This window comes from Pectinophora gossypiella, chromosome 2 (genome assembly GCF_024362695.1).
Source record: "Pectinophora gossypiella chromosome 2, ilPecGoss1.1, whole genome shotgun sequence".
NCBI classification, from domain to species: domain Eukaryota; kingdom Metazoa; phylum Arthropoda; class Insecta; order Lepidoptera; family Gelechiidae; genus Pectinophora; species Pectinophora gossypiella.
In genome coordinates this window covers 13,297,450-13,311,670 of record NC_065405.1, presented here as the reverse complement: position 1 = coordinate 13,311,670, position 14,221 = coordinate 13,297,450, and the positions used below count along the sequence as shown (strand labels likewise).

The window sequence follows — 14,221 nt, the reverse complement described above, 5'->3', positions numbered from 1 at the left end:
CAGCAAATACCGTGGGCTAAAATTCCGAGCTCAAACGCGTTTGGGCTAGGTGTGAGAGTGAACTGGGGCTAACTGGGTCGATACAGCCCGGCCCGGGTGAGCTCTAGCACACCACGTCACGATACTTAGTATCACGGATACTCTAGTATCACGTCCAACGTTCGGCCCAGCAGGCAATGTCGCGATGGAATTGCGAAGTTTTTCACACAACAGTAATTTAGTGCTATAATCAGATGTAATAAAATCATAAAACTGTTTTATGAATGAATATGTATCGATCTAAAATATTTCATCAAGTCAACCGTGTAGGTGATTATAACAACATAAATTTACATAATTATAATTTATTTACAAAATTTTATAACCAACTGTAATACTGAATTTATAAGTTGATTTCCTCATTCAATGAGCGTTTAGTTAGTACTTCTGCGTATTTTGCGCTATATAATATAGCTAGAAGCTAGTTTTTGTTAAATTGATGGAATGAACTTTTTATTTTATTATTATAATTATTACTAGATTATATATATTGACTAAAAGTGTATTAAAAAAGAGTACAGCTGCACCACCTAATATTGTACATTCTATTATGTAGAGTCTAATTTTAGACAATATCTATATACTGATAGTATTTTGATAGTAAATATTTTATTTGTTGGAAAACTGACGTTATACCAAATCAAAAAAAGAAACAGCATCCATTTAATAAATAAAACACTTGTACTCTACATGACCCAGTTGTTTTGAATAAAAAAAACGGTTCGTGAATTTGTCCAATGTTTATTTCAAGCCCGAAGTGTTTTGTCAGCATTTGGCAATATTTGTCGACAAATATTGAGGCTTGGTTTTATTTTAGACAAGGAAATCTGTTGAAAATACCTCTTTTTGACATATTTATCTTTGATCATTACGTTTAAGTGTTTATTTTTGTCAGATTTCGGGAAAATACTTTGGTTACGTTGGTGAACAGAAAGCTCGGTGAATCGAAGGTACTCGGTTCGTCTTGCGATAGGTGTAAAGAATCTCTAACAATCGTGAGCTATGTTATGCCAAGCGTTCAGCAAAACCTGATAATATTCGTGTTGTTCGAGAAAACAAAACGTTTATTCATTAAAGGGGAACCATAATTATTTATATTAGCAGAAGGAAAGAAAGAGTTTTTATTTTAAAGAGAAAGATGTAATAAAGTACGTAACAGACGACGGTAACAAAACGAATAGGTACCCTAATATCACAAAATTTAAATAACACGAAAACGTTGATAGTTTTCAAATAATGGGATATAAAAGCTAAAATAAAACATCAAAATATTTTACTGTCAACACAAAATGAATTGACGCTAGCTTGATACAATATCGTTGAAAGGAAAGTTTTTAATTTTGAAGCTCTTAGTTTTTCATCCACTATCTCCGCGATGAAGAAGTTTGCCCCAGGCGAATGTTTGAGGACACAGGATGTTACTCTAGATGGATTACGTTAATATCTTCAATATGATTTTTTGGATCCGCCCTGCTCTCATATTAATTTTCTCTGCTTGAGTGGAGTAAAAAAATCCAATAGAATAGGTATACTCATGTTATAACGTATTTATCACTTCGGCTGCCTGTAATTCGACTGGTTTTACTCTCTGGGTTGGAAGGTCAGTCAGGCAGTCGCTTCTGTAAAAAACTGAACCTTACAAATCTTATAGTTAGGTCAATCTTCCGGATCAACCGGGTAGCGCTAGAAAGATGATGATACATTCCATGATGCATTATAAAAACGAAGAAAGGATTTTGACCTCTCCAATGTTACCATATAACTCGTAAAATACCATATTTTATGATTCCTTATATTAATTACCCAGCTTAGGACTCCAATATCTGAGAACTTCTCGCTCTGCTTGCTTTAGTAGAGTTAATGTTTATCTGCGTCTCATATTATTCTGGTGAACTTATACAATTTGCTTTTGTCCATGTAAACGATCGATAAAGTAACCCCTTTAGGAGAATACCTATAGCAAAGCAACCCAACCCTGAGATAAATAATACATCTTTATTCACATTACCTTGGCTGAAAGTTTTATCTTCGATGACTCGTCGAGCAATCCGGAGCGGGTGCATCTATGAATAAATTCTCCTCTCCGCTATCTTAAGATTTTCTTGCACTATACATTTTCGCTTCAGAAGTTCAAATTGACGGAGTTTAAAGCGACTGATTTAAGCGATAGTTTCAATGCAGACTTATTTCTCCGTTGACGTCTTTAACGGCAGACAGACACTCTCGTCCTTATCGGGTTGAGCAGAGCTACACTACAAGCCATCAGAAGGGAATCTTCAACGCTGCTGAAGTTTAAGAAGTCCTAATATGGATAATTACAATGCACGTTGTATCGCCCGTTAACCCTTTCAGTCGACTTTTACGAAATCTCTAGGGTTTTAAATTAACGATATTCATTTCTTACTAAGTTTATATTATTTTTTTTATTATATTTTCGGAGGTATGTGACCTAACCTGTATTAGGCTTGTTTTCCCTTCACAAGTTAGAAGGTCAGACAGGCAGTCGCTTCTGTAAAAAAACCGGACCTATAAAATCTTCAGGTTAGGTAATCGGACCCTGTTAAATACGGGATAATGCTAGAGAAATCATGATTTATTACTATTTGTGATTTCAACCTAGTATTTTAAAATTCAACGTACTCAAGTATTTTTCAACAAAAAAGCCTGTTTCTTGATTGGCTGCTTATTTCTAAATATAAAATTGTAATTATTTAGTTCCGTCCGTTCCATTTTTCGTAAATAAACCATGACTTCTTCTGTGATTTCATTAAATGGTAAGGCATTGTCTAGTTAAACGAGTGCTTATTATAATATCATTATGACGTGATTGTGGTCAAACGGACAATTATGAGCGCCCTGTATCCGCAGCTCTGTTAGTAAAAGTCTGTAGCAGCAGTCCACAAACCACAGTAGAAACTATGAATAAATTTTGTCGTTCCCAAGATTTCTGCTTGCAATCCAAATAATCCGTTTACGTAGATCCGCTGACAACCAGCGCCAATACCTACGCGTCAACGGAATTTTTAACGGAAATATTTTTAAAGCCAATATTCCTGGCTGGTATAGGAATTTATTTTTTTATTTTTATCCCTGAGGTTTATAACAGGAGTAAATTTATACATTATATTGTTATACCAGTATGACTTGTATACGTTTTGTAGGTTATAAAGCCTGCACGTGTAGAGAATAATTAATTTTAAGTGAAAGATACAACCTTAGTACACAGATTACAATGCTTAGCAATTGGCCATGCTCGGTTTTTGTAAAAGTACAGAAAGCTGAAAACCATTTCGAGATAAATGAATTTGAAAGAACTCCCTATATTTACTTTTTTTTATTTTTCAGTATTTTTGAAGATATTTTATTAAAACGATTGACCTTTATTTGACCTTTGTAGCAAGATGTATAAAAATATGCCTTTGCCTGCTTACAAAAAGTTCATTTATGACAAGTGGTATTGATAGTTGACACAAGTTGTTGATGAGGTTATATTCAAATTATTCAACAAGCTATTCTGTTTCTGTCTGTATTCTTTATTGCGATGGCGACTAGAACAGCTAATTTCGAAAAAGCCGACTCTCGTAATTTACCGCGAGTGAACAACGTCATGATTTTAGAGTTTATGACCAAATCCAGCAACCACAATATTCACGCAAACGTTCTAGGATGGGTACGAATAACAAATTCGGATTATCACTGCTGTTATTCGTGCATGATGGAACAAAGCATTCTCTTCCTCCCATTTTGAAAAAATAAATATGTAATTAGGTACACATAAAGTAACGTTTCGAAAAGTTTCATCTGAGTTTGGCGAGATGGACTGAATTGGACTGACACTCACTGACAGTTCAGTATTGAACTGACAGTATTGATATTGACGCTTTTTTTTGTAGGCAAAGGCATTTTTTAATTCTTGCTTTAGTGACGTCACCAAGGGTGAAATTTTAAGTGTTTCTAAAAAATAGATAGGATTGATAAAACACAAAAATATCGAAATAGGTTCCTTAAAATGGACTATATTTTCAAAACAAATAATAAAACAAATACATAAAAAAATCGTAGCATGGCCAATTTGCTCTCTGTCTACGGCCTTACGTAAACTAACGGAATAAAATATGGAACATAATTTCCTACTAAGTAATTTCTTGGCTCATAATTTTTGTTATGGCTTAAGATCTAGCTAATTAGTAAAAAAAAATGCTGTTAAAAAAGAGACCTAAATATTTTTAGGTCAATTTATTTTGCCTTTCGATAGTGGATCATCAGGTGAATCAGACTGAAGTTATCTATCAGTACTAGTAACAGGTAAAACAAACAACACCTCACCAAACCCACCCACCTCCCCGAAAATAGGAATTAAGTACATAATTGGCCCTGATTCCTGCCGATACCTACTAATTTTATTTTTTTAGTTATAAGTACCTATCATTTTCTTAACCCCCGAAAAGGAATAAGACATAAAAATGGAAATAACGTCAATTTTAAAAAACTTCCCTCCAAATCCTCCTGTCAAATCTTCAGGTTAGGTAAGCGGACCCGGAGTGAAAAACGGGATAATGACAGGGAGATGATGATAATGTCAAATTAAAAGAATATATATTTTGGTTAATAACCCGACAGAATTAAGTTGACAACACATATCAAACGGGTTGTATATCAGCGAGATGACTATTTTATTCGCCCGGGTTTTATTCATTCGCTCATTCATAACTCACTCATTTACAGTGGTCAATCAATCATCAGTCCCAAATTCGGAGAAGTGGATGGGTTCCGTGAGGTGTGGGTAAGTACATAGATCATCTTGCGGCGGATGTAGCCGGGATTTGGATGTAGACGTGAGCTTATTAAAATTTTATGTCCCTACATTCTGTTACCCGGATTATATGAAACGTAACAAAAAATACCTGAAACTTAATAAATTAAGTTTGAATGAAGACTTAATGTAAGAAAGATTTAAGAACCACATCCATGTGATAACTTGATAGATACTGTGATCAGCATCAAGAGCTGAAACAAGTATACATCTTAGTATCCTAAATAACGTTCTACATAACAAAAACACCTTTTGCCGTGTCTGAATAAAACAGGCGTGTATAAACAACTCTTCCATTCCGTATTGAATCTCGCCGCTAGCAATTTGAGTAAATCTCTGGCTCCTTCAATGGGAGTCTGCCTCTGCTACGAACGAGATGCGAAAATTTAGAACCGAGATATATATACCAGCCATCTACCAGCTCTACACGTGTGAAAATAAGATGTACTTTCTTAACGGAAATAAGTAAATGTTTTCGAGAAGCTCGAGATAAGACGCGGAATAAACTTCCATGTACATTGAGATAATTTTATGGTACTTATAGCGCAAAAGTATAGAGTGGGAATATTGCCACCTGGATTTAATATACTATAGATGATTAAACGAACTTCTATTTAGATTAAGTGAATTTCGATCATTATTATATGAGTCGCTTCATTCTAAGATATAATCAGTAACTCTCCCACCCCATCATATATATTAGAACCCACGATTCTATAAATTACCCATAAGATTTGCTCTAAAACAATGACAACAAATATGGCGGCTCAGCGGAAGTAGGGATAGTGGGAGCAAATCATTACTCTTAATAAAAAAAACAGTTTACTTTTCTCTAAAAACGTGCGATGTTGCCATGCAGGTTAAAGAAAGTACCTAGTAAATTATTATATGTGAAGAATGAAGCGACGAAATATAAAACCAACTATTTCACTTTAGAAACTGAAGATCGATTAACCTGCTTGAAGTGCAAGATCACGGTGGTCTTAGGCTAATAATAGCCAACAGCCAACTAAGATTGATTCACAACCTTCCAATATAATTTTATCGAAGTCCCCGCAACAGCGGGTTAGAAGCACATAATGACAGGGCCTAGAAGCTCTCTTCAATATCCCAGAAACTCTGAAAAAGTAGTCAATATATCTTACCTGGACGGTTTTAGGGGTCCATCCGCAGATGGACCCTCGCGAGGTTCAGCGAAGAAAACCGACGAACCGGAAAAAGTCTTTGTTTTAACGAAGTTTGAAAGAAAAAGAAAGTCTTCAAGCTCGCCTTTGAAAAGTTTCTGTAATATTGTTCAAATCTGATTTTCTTAAAGGTTCTATTCAGCAAATTGTTTTTCTTGTCTATATTTTCATAAAATTGCCCGAGTTTAGCATTGACTCAGACTTTATTAATTATAATTAATAAACTTTGTTCAAAATTTTAACTAACCTAACCTGATGTTAGTAACATTCTCCAAATTTAGAATGATACTGTGGTCATATCTCATCAATAAACCTTCTTCTTCTTGGTTTTTGGAGCCATTTATCTTGATGACTCGAAACGGAACCCAACTATCCGTCACAAGCCTGTACTTAACAGCTGGGGCAATTTTTTGCGGATTCGAGGTCACTGAATTGATGAGCGATTGTGATGTAAAGGCGTGAAATCTACGCCAACCAAGAATTCCATTTGATTGTAAATGGGGCTGAAATTCTCGTCGAAAACTTTTGCTTTTTATAGAAATTCTTGCTACTATCTCTTATAAATTATTTTTTCGAATTAGTTAAGTGAAATAGTCAAAGGATTTTAACGTATTATAATATTCACAGCTTCTTAGCTGTGCACAAAACTCACACTTTATTTTTCAAATAAATGTTAGAAAATGAAACAATATGACGTAATGAGTGTTGTAATGAAATACACATATTATATTTTAATAAATACTGCTAATTATGTCTTTAGATTTTGGAACTGACTATGATTTCTTATAGCCGTCTTATTTATACAAAAGTTTGATCCAAAAGAGAGATCTATTTTAATGTGGTCTCATCGATATTCTTCATGATTATTTTCTTGTGTCGTAATCCCTTCTGATGATGTATTCGACTGGCCAACACATCAAACAGGGTAAGCAGCATAAAGTCAGAGCGTAAAATGCTGGTATATAATCTTCATAAATGTCTTTAAGTAAACCTGGAACAAATTGAAAAAAAAAATTGAGTTTTTAATTAGATAAATATTTATTTATGTCGTCATCATCATCACCAGCCCATTAATGTCCCCATTGCTGGGGCACGGGCCTTCCCTATGGATGGATAGGGAGATCGGGCCTTAAACCATCTCGCGGGCCCAGTGCGGATTGATGGTTATTAACGACTGTTAATGCAGCCGGGACCAACGGCTTAACGTGCCTTCCGAAGCACGGAGGAGCTCGAGTAGAAAACTTTTTGTTTCTGGTCACCCATCCTATGACCGCCCTTTTTTACGTTGGGAAATGCGTTACGTGGGATTCCCCGGGTGTCGCCACCCGGTATACCCACTAAAACCCAACGGTGTTCCTCCTTGCCGTGTGGCGGGGATACGGGAACGCAATTGCACACAACCGCGTCCCCGCCGGCGGATGCCATTTGGGGCCCAGCGCCCATGGGAGCGCGTCAAGCGCCTCCCCCTCCGCCGAGGGCTGCCCGGAACACTTGGGGAGCCCTACAGCACGGGACCTATGTTGTGGACAGCGGTCCCCCGACCACCGTCCACAGGTCCCCGTCAAGGCGGCGCTCGGACGATTGCGACCAAGTACGCCCGTCGCCGCCTTCCCGGTCGCCTGCGGCGAATCGGGAGCGAGTCGACAGTCTTCCCGCTCCCTCTCCGCCGCTTCGAAGGTGGCGACCGCTCTCCTCCTATGACCGGCCTTTGCGAAAGTTGCTTAACCTCAACAATCGCACAAACAAAAATTATATTTTAATTAAATTATATTATAATTTATTTATGTAACATAATACATCACTTACGATTATATCCCAATTAATCGGGGTAGTCAGAGTATATCCATCGCAAGATAAACTAAGTGCCCACAGACACCTCACCGAGCTTTCTGTTGGACTAATGTGATTGGTGGTGAGCCGTATGGGCGTCTATAATGATTGAGCCAACTATCTATTTTTTTTATCTTTATATTAGTCAATATCCTTTGGAATTTATTTCAAAATCGTGTTGAAGTGATTTGCCAATCTGTGTGGGATGTTTTCATAAATAACGAGCCCTTAAGCTTCAGTGCCAGATAGGCTTAAAAGTTCATTAACATGTGTGTTATCTAAGCAATCTCAAAACGTAGAACAAGTGCGTGAATTAGAGGTAGTTATTTTTCTCTCACATCAACAAATTCTAGAATAATTTATCATAGCTGTTACTACTTACTGATGGAAGTAAGTAGTCATTACATGAGTCATGTCAGGGGCCTTTGGCGGCTCAATAGTAACCCTGATACCAGGGTTGATGAGGTTGGTACTCCACCTCACAACCCACACGATAGAAGATGATAACAATATCACAATTTTATATAATAGGGAACTGGGGGCTAAAATGGCCACTTTACGATTTGCAATTCAATTCATAATAGGAACATATTATGATTCATAAAAAGTGGCCTATTTGGCCCCCCTGGAACTACCAAAACGTCTATCATTATTGCACAACATTTCATAATCCTCGTATCTCCTAGTATCTGAATTGAATTTCTTCACCACATTGTTACTAACGCAACTATCAAAGTTATCAGACAAAATTTTAGCTTCTAACAGTACTTATAAATAGTAACTATATCTTGTATTCGGCAATAATATAAATTAAGTCATACATATTAAAGATAAGTGATATCCAACAGATACGTTATTGTAATTAGGATTTGGTATAATAGAATTTGTTATTGTCTGTGGTCCTAAAAATTAAAACTAAACCAGATATGATATATATGATAAATTGTACCTACGTAAAGACAGGATAAAATAAAACAGAATACTTAGAAAACTACCTCATTTTGAGAAAAATAGAAATCCAAAAGTAGACTGTACATATATTATTCTCCTTATCGTATCTGATAATGGCATCTTGGCAATCTTAGTCGTTTCTGTTATGTGCTCTTATGTAGCTGGCGAAATGGAAATTTGCTTTAAGCGCACGATCGCATCGAGTGCAGTAGAGCTGTTCGTCGCTGTGGTACGTGTAGGTATAAAAGGGCTTAGGACTGTCAATATACTGCTGAACGCACACTATTTAAAGAAGACGGTAGAATTTTTACCCAGTAACAAACTAATGTTAAATATCAAAAATACTCACCAACAACAGGTGAGCACGACACATTGACAATACCAGCTGCCAGCATGAAGAGTGCGTAGGCTCCAGGGAAATCTTGGTGTGACACGTGGTTGGAGATGACCAGTGGACTAGCCACGTGCAGCCAAGCTCGCAACACCCCCAAACAACCAGTCAATGTGATCACCCACACAAACTGACGAACTTGGAGTACCACTGGAAGTTATAAAACGTTATATTTAGTTCTTTAGTTAAGGATTAAGGTGACGATGATGATGATGAAGATGATGTCCTCCCAGACGTATCCCTCAAGGGCGACACGGAATGTTAGTGTCAGCCTGGGCCCTTGCATGGGCGCGACCGTGACTAGCAAAACCAAATTTGGTTTTGAAAATCCTGTTGCAAGAAGCATAATAGAGAGTCCTACTTGAGTTATAAGTGTAGCGGTAGGAAAGTTTGGGTTGAGTTTTTTTTAATGAGAAAAAATAAGGCGGTGTAACGTGAACACAGTAGGAGTAACATGAAAGAAAAAGAAAGACAAAGTATAAAGTAAGACAAACTATGATCGCAATAAGGAATAGGAGATAACTTAAAAACTTCGATATTAAAGTTTTAGTTTTCATTCTAAAGGATGAAACGAACTCTCTTTTTTACTTATCATGATGAAAAAGGCTTATCATAACAATCATAAAAAATAATAGTAAACTAACAAAGGTAATAGTTTCGTTATTGCTAAATTGGATTAGCTAGATTAAAAATATCTTTTGCATGTTTAGCCATAATATTGAAGCCGACCAATATTATGGTTTAACGATAGGTAATCAAATAGCAAATAATCCGATAAAAGACACTGTTATAATGTAATCTTTAAACTCAGACAGTACGTATACCAACTGATCGATATTTAGACAGCTTATCATCTGATGATTAAATCATATCTTTTGGCCTTAAACTGTTTTTCATTATCACGTATTGCAATATCAAAGTCATATGAACTGTAGACTGTAAAAGAAGTAACTTTACCTAATCTGAAGATGAGAGTGAAGAGCGTGGACACATAGAACAATATTCTAGTGTTGATAGGAATGACGCTGCTAATGAACGCAAGAGCGCAACGCCCTGCGACGTCGGCGCCGGCACATGTCGAGATACAAGCCGCTACCTGCGCCTGCAAATAAGGTGACAATGCGTTAATGTTAATGTTTATATAAACAAAGCTAGTGATAAACATTTATCTTAGAATACAGATAACAGAGTCGATATTTGCAGTAAGATTATGAGACAAAACCTAAAGTCAAGTGAAGAAAATTTTAATGCCAGTCAAAAGACGGTTCGATCCCCGGTACCAGACTTGCATCAATGAGTTATTAATTTATCTTATGTGCAATTTTCATTAACACAGTTTGCTCGAGCTGAGTCACCACCACGTTCTGGTCTAAAAGAAAGCTCGGTGAAGCGTGGATACTTGGGAGCAGAAGGGATCATGATAGTACGTAAAACAAGCACAGATCTAGAAATCTAGTATATTATGAATCCTACCGATTAAGATCAACAAAAAAAAGGTTGTTGATTGCCACTTAACTGTATCGTAGCCATACTGGAAGAGCAGCATAGGTTGCAGAATAAAGAAAGTCAAATCCGAAAAATTTACGAAGCTCTGTCCAAGACAAATATTGCAGAAGACTACATCCTTGAGCACCTTAATATTCAATATCTCTAATAATTCAAGGCTGAAACAGATATAATAAAAATAATATTTACAATTTTTTCATTAAGTTACATGAACTCAATTATTTCCTAGCGTGTGACGCAACTCATGAGAATATGTAAAAGAGATTCAAATATGGTATACTTTAAGTATCTAAGTCAGTCCACAGAACAGATAAGATAGATTTTAAGGTCGATAGTCAGACATTATAACAAGTTCTAGCCTGTCATTCATAGAAAAACATTAACCATACATTACCTTATTTTATTTACACCTTTTCTTTTCTTATCATCTTTTTTGACGCTACTATCAACGTTCGCATTAACAACTTGCTCGTCTTGCTTATTATTCAATAATATAATGTTTTCAATTTCTTTCACCCCTTTCTCAGCTTCATCTGAAACCGAAACGTTTTCCTTAAAGTTACGTATCATTTTGAATAATTTCACGGAAATACAAAGATAAAAATACTTGCTGTTCTTATATTTCGTTTAGTCTTCTTTTCCGTTATCATCACTGACATTCCCGGAATTGTATGCAATGATATTCCACTTATGATGAGTAAGGTTCCTCTAAATCCATATGAGTACAATATTTTCTTCAATAAGTGTGGGTACAAGATCAATATCAATCCTTGCACAGCTTTGCATATGCTCATGACTGTGGTTCTTTTCTTTACAAAATAATGGTTTATGGTAGCGTAGCATACTGGTACCATCATTCCAAAACCAACTCCTTGTAACACTCCGAATGTTATAGGTAATTGGCTAGTGTTCGTTATGAAAATTGTTGAAAATGATCCTATGATCATTATAACAGCTCCAATAAGACCTCCTGTTCTTAGAGAACACCTTTTAGACATTATGTTGAGAATTATACCTAGAAAAGAAATAAACAATGTATGAAAGTAGTACAACAGGAGTACATTACTAAAGTATTCCTTACCTACATAAATACGACATCGTTATTACTGAGTGACAGTGACATACACATTAACATTTGAACCTATCTTTGCAGAAAATGTAAACAGCACATATCGTTGTACATTGCAGGCGATAGATAACAATGTTTTTGAATTACTTAACGACAATAATCCTACATAATACAATTGACTCGGTTTCTTCAGGCTAAGTCAGACTTGCATTTAGCAGTCACCAGCACAGCATTGTTCTATCTATTAAGCTACGCTAGTCAATTAGGCAAGCATGGTACCACCACAAATCGTAATAATCAGGAGAGATTATCAATCACAAATCTATTAGTGCTCTTGTTGGGGTTTGTTTCGTAGATCATGTAGTAGATATTACAAATTACTTTGCTCTTTCTTCATTTAACACTTTCAGGGACAGAAAGTCTACGGACGTTCCGATTCTAAGGTGTCATACTACCTAATATGAACCATCAATGACCCATAGTCTCTGTCCGTGAAAGGGTTAATAAGTCATAATATTGCTTCTTAGTTGGCGGTTAGACTACATTCTTTTTTCCTACTAAAGTTGCAGCATAACTCACCTCCAACAGCTAACATGATTCCAAAGACACCGTGTGCCGTAGTCAAAGATTTGGCTGTAGAATGGGTGTCGACGATGAAATCATTGTATATCAGACCAAATGAGTTCACATGACCAATGGCCGCGATCTGGAAACGTCCGCAAACAAACAAATAGATAAAAGTTGTTTATAAATGATACCTATGCGTCGGGAGTACAAGAGAGATATTTTGTAAATACTTACCTCTTGTATCCAGAATACGTTAGAACCTATCATTTTGTTGTTATTATGTAGAACGTATTCTGGATACTCTTCTTAAGCATCCTTTTACTACGAAAGCAAGTCAAGTTTTTACTCATTATTACGGTATCAAATTTAATAGAAGGATAATTTGGTTTTGAAACACGAAAAAAGAAGATTGCTAATATTTGTTGGATTCGATTAGTAGGTACATTATTAGACTTCTAAATAGGCAAATACATTTGGTTCCACTTACTCCTTTGGACCCATAAAGTTTACTATTATTATACAATACAATATTTATCGATAGTTTACACATTACATTGGTACAGTCATGAGCAATATCATGTACCCACTTTAGAACCCTGTCGTACTATCATATTTGACATTTAATGAGACTTACGGTTTAATTTGTCAAAAATGTTAATGTGACGTTGTTTCAAAGTGTATACATATTAGTACTCGTGACCGTACCACATACGTTTAGAGAGTCCCACTAGTACCAATATTATCAAAGATTTTTTAATCTTTTTATCTTACTTTTGTTGTATTTTTGGATCCAGATTTATTTCATGTAACAAATAGTCCACCTATCAATCTCGTATTGCCGATACGATAGAAAATAAAATAATAAAAGAAACTTACAAAACTAATAATAGTTCCGAAGCACACAATCCAGCCCCACTTATCTTTGTCCGTAGACCCGGTTCTTTCCATTGCGTCTGTCGTGTTCACTCAATCACTCTACTGTTGGTACTATCCATAAAACTAATGTACAGTGCGACTATCCAACTACTGGCACCTACCGGATGATTCAAATGAATGATTGTTCCTCCAAATAATCGGGGTGTATACCGGCGTACTAGATAAAATTCTTTGTTCCACTGCTATTTACAATTGCGTTATCAGCTGATATGAATAAACACCTTTGTGGATACAGTCGGGTGTTTGATTATATTTATGTCTCGCTCTTGTGAGACTTAGAGTATTTATAACTTATAAGTGCTCAGTGGCTTTTCTGTTTTTGGATAGCTTCTGTATTGTATGACGACATGGCAATTTTCTAATGTTGATCCCGCCGGATAGGTCGACGATTAGGGTGATCGCTCTGTCTTTCAGACGGTTATCGCCCTTAGCTTACTTTCGACCATTAAGTCACTACAGACAACAAACACCGTAAGCCGGCGTTTATGGGTGGAGGTATGTATTTTTGTGACCAAGTGAGTACTCTAAACGCTTCCCATTTAGGCGCAACGCAGTCCTAAATCTTTGGTTTTCGGCAAAACTCGTCGACGCTCGTCGTCGTTATATTATAGCAACCATTTATTTCTCTTGTGGTATATAAAATTATTTGTCCTTGGGCCCAATGCCACTGTCACTATTATTTGTTTATCTTTTCAAGGGCATTTTTCTTTACAACTTCATGCGTCAAATTGCTTTCATGGGAACCATTAACTTAGTTAATGGCTCGATAAATTGTTGATATATATTTTTTACTACTTTTTTGTTTACTTGTTTAGTCGATATTATCCACACGTGGTTTTGGTTGAAGTTATAACGAAATAAATATCAATAAATCAATAACGCCAAAATTAAGTCTACCCCAACTGAAAATAGGCGCGATCTTACGTAGGTATGTA

General features: G+C 36.1%; 1 protein-coding gene across 1 annotated transcript; it reads right to left on the bottom strand.

Annotated features, from left to right (window-relative positions):
• Positions 1 to 6,732: 6,732 nt before the first annotated feature.
• On the bottom strand, positions 6,733 to 13,539 carry LOC126378455 (monocarboxylate transporter 1-like). Its single transcript, XM_050026832.1, has 8 exons — positions 13,227 to 13,539; positions 12,363 to 12,489; positions 11,322 to 11,729; positions 11,109 to 11,247; positions 10,725 to 10,872; positions 10,166 to 10,310; positions 9,167 to 9,358; positions 6,733 to 7,027 (listed from the first exon to the last, which is right to left on the bottom strand). The coding sequence occupies exons 1-8, from the start codon at positions 13,296 to 13,298 to the stop codon at positions 6,900 to 6,902; spliced, it is 1,359 nt and encodes a 452-aa protein (XP_049882789.1). The 5' UTR covers positions 13,299 to 13,539; the 3' UTR covers positions 6,733 to 6,899.
• Positions 13,540 to 14,221: the final 682 nt, after the last annotated feature.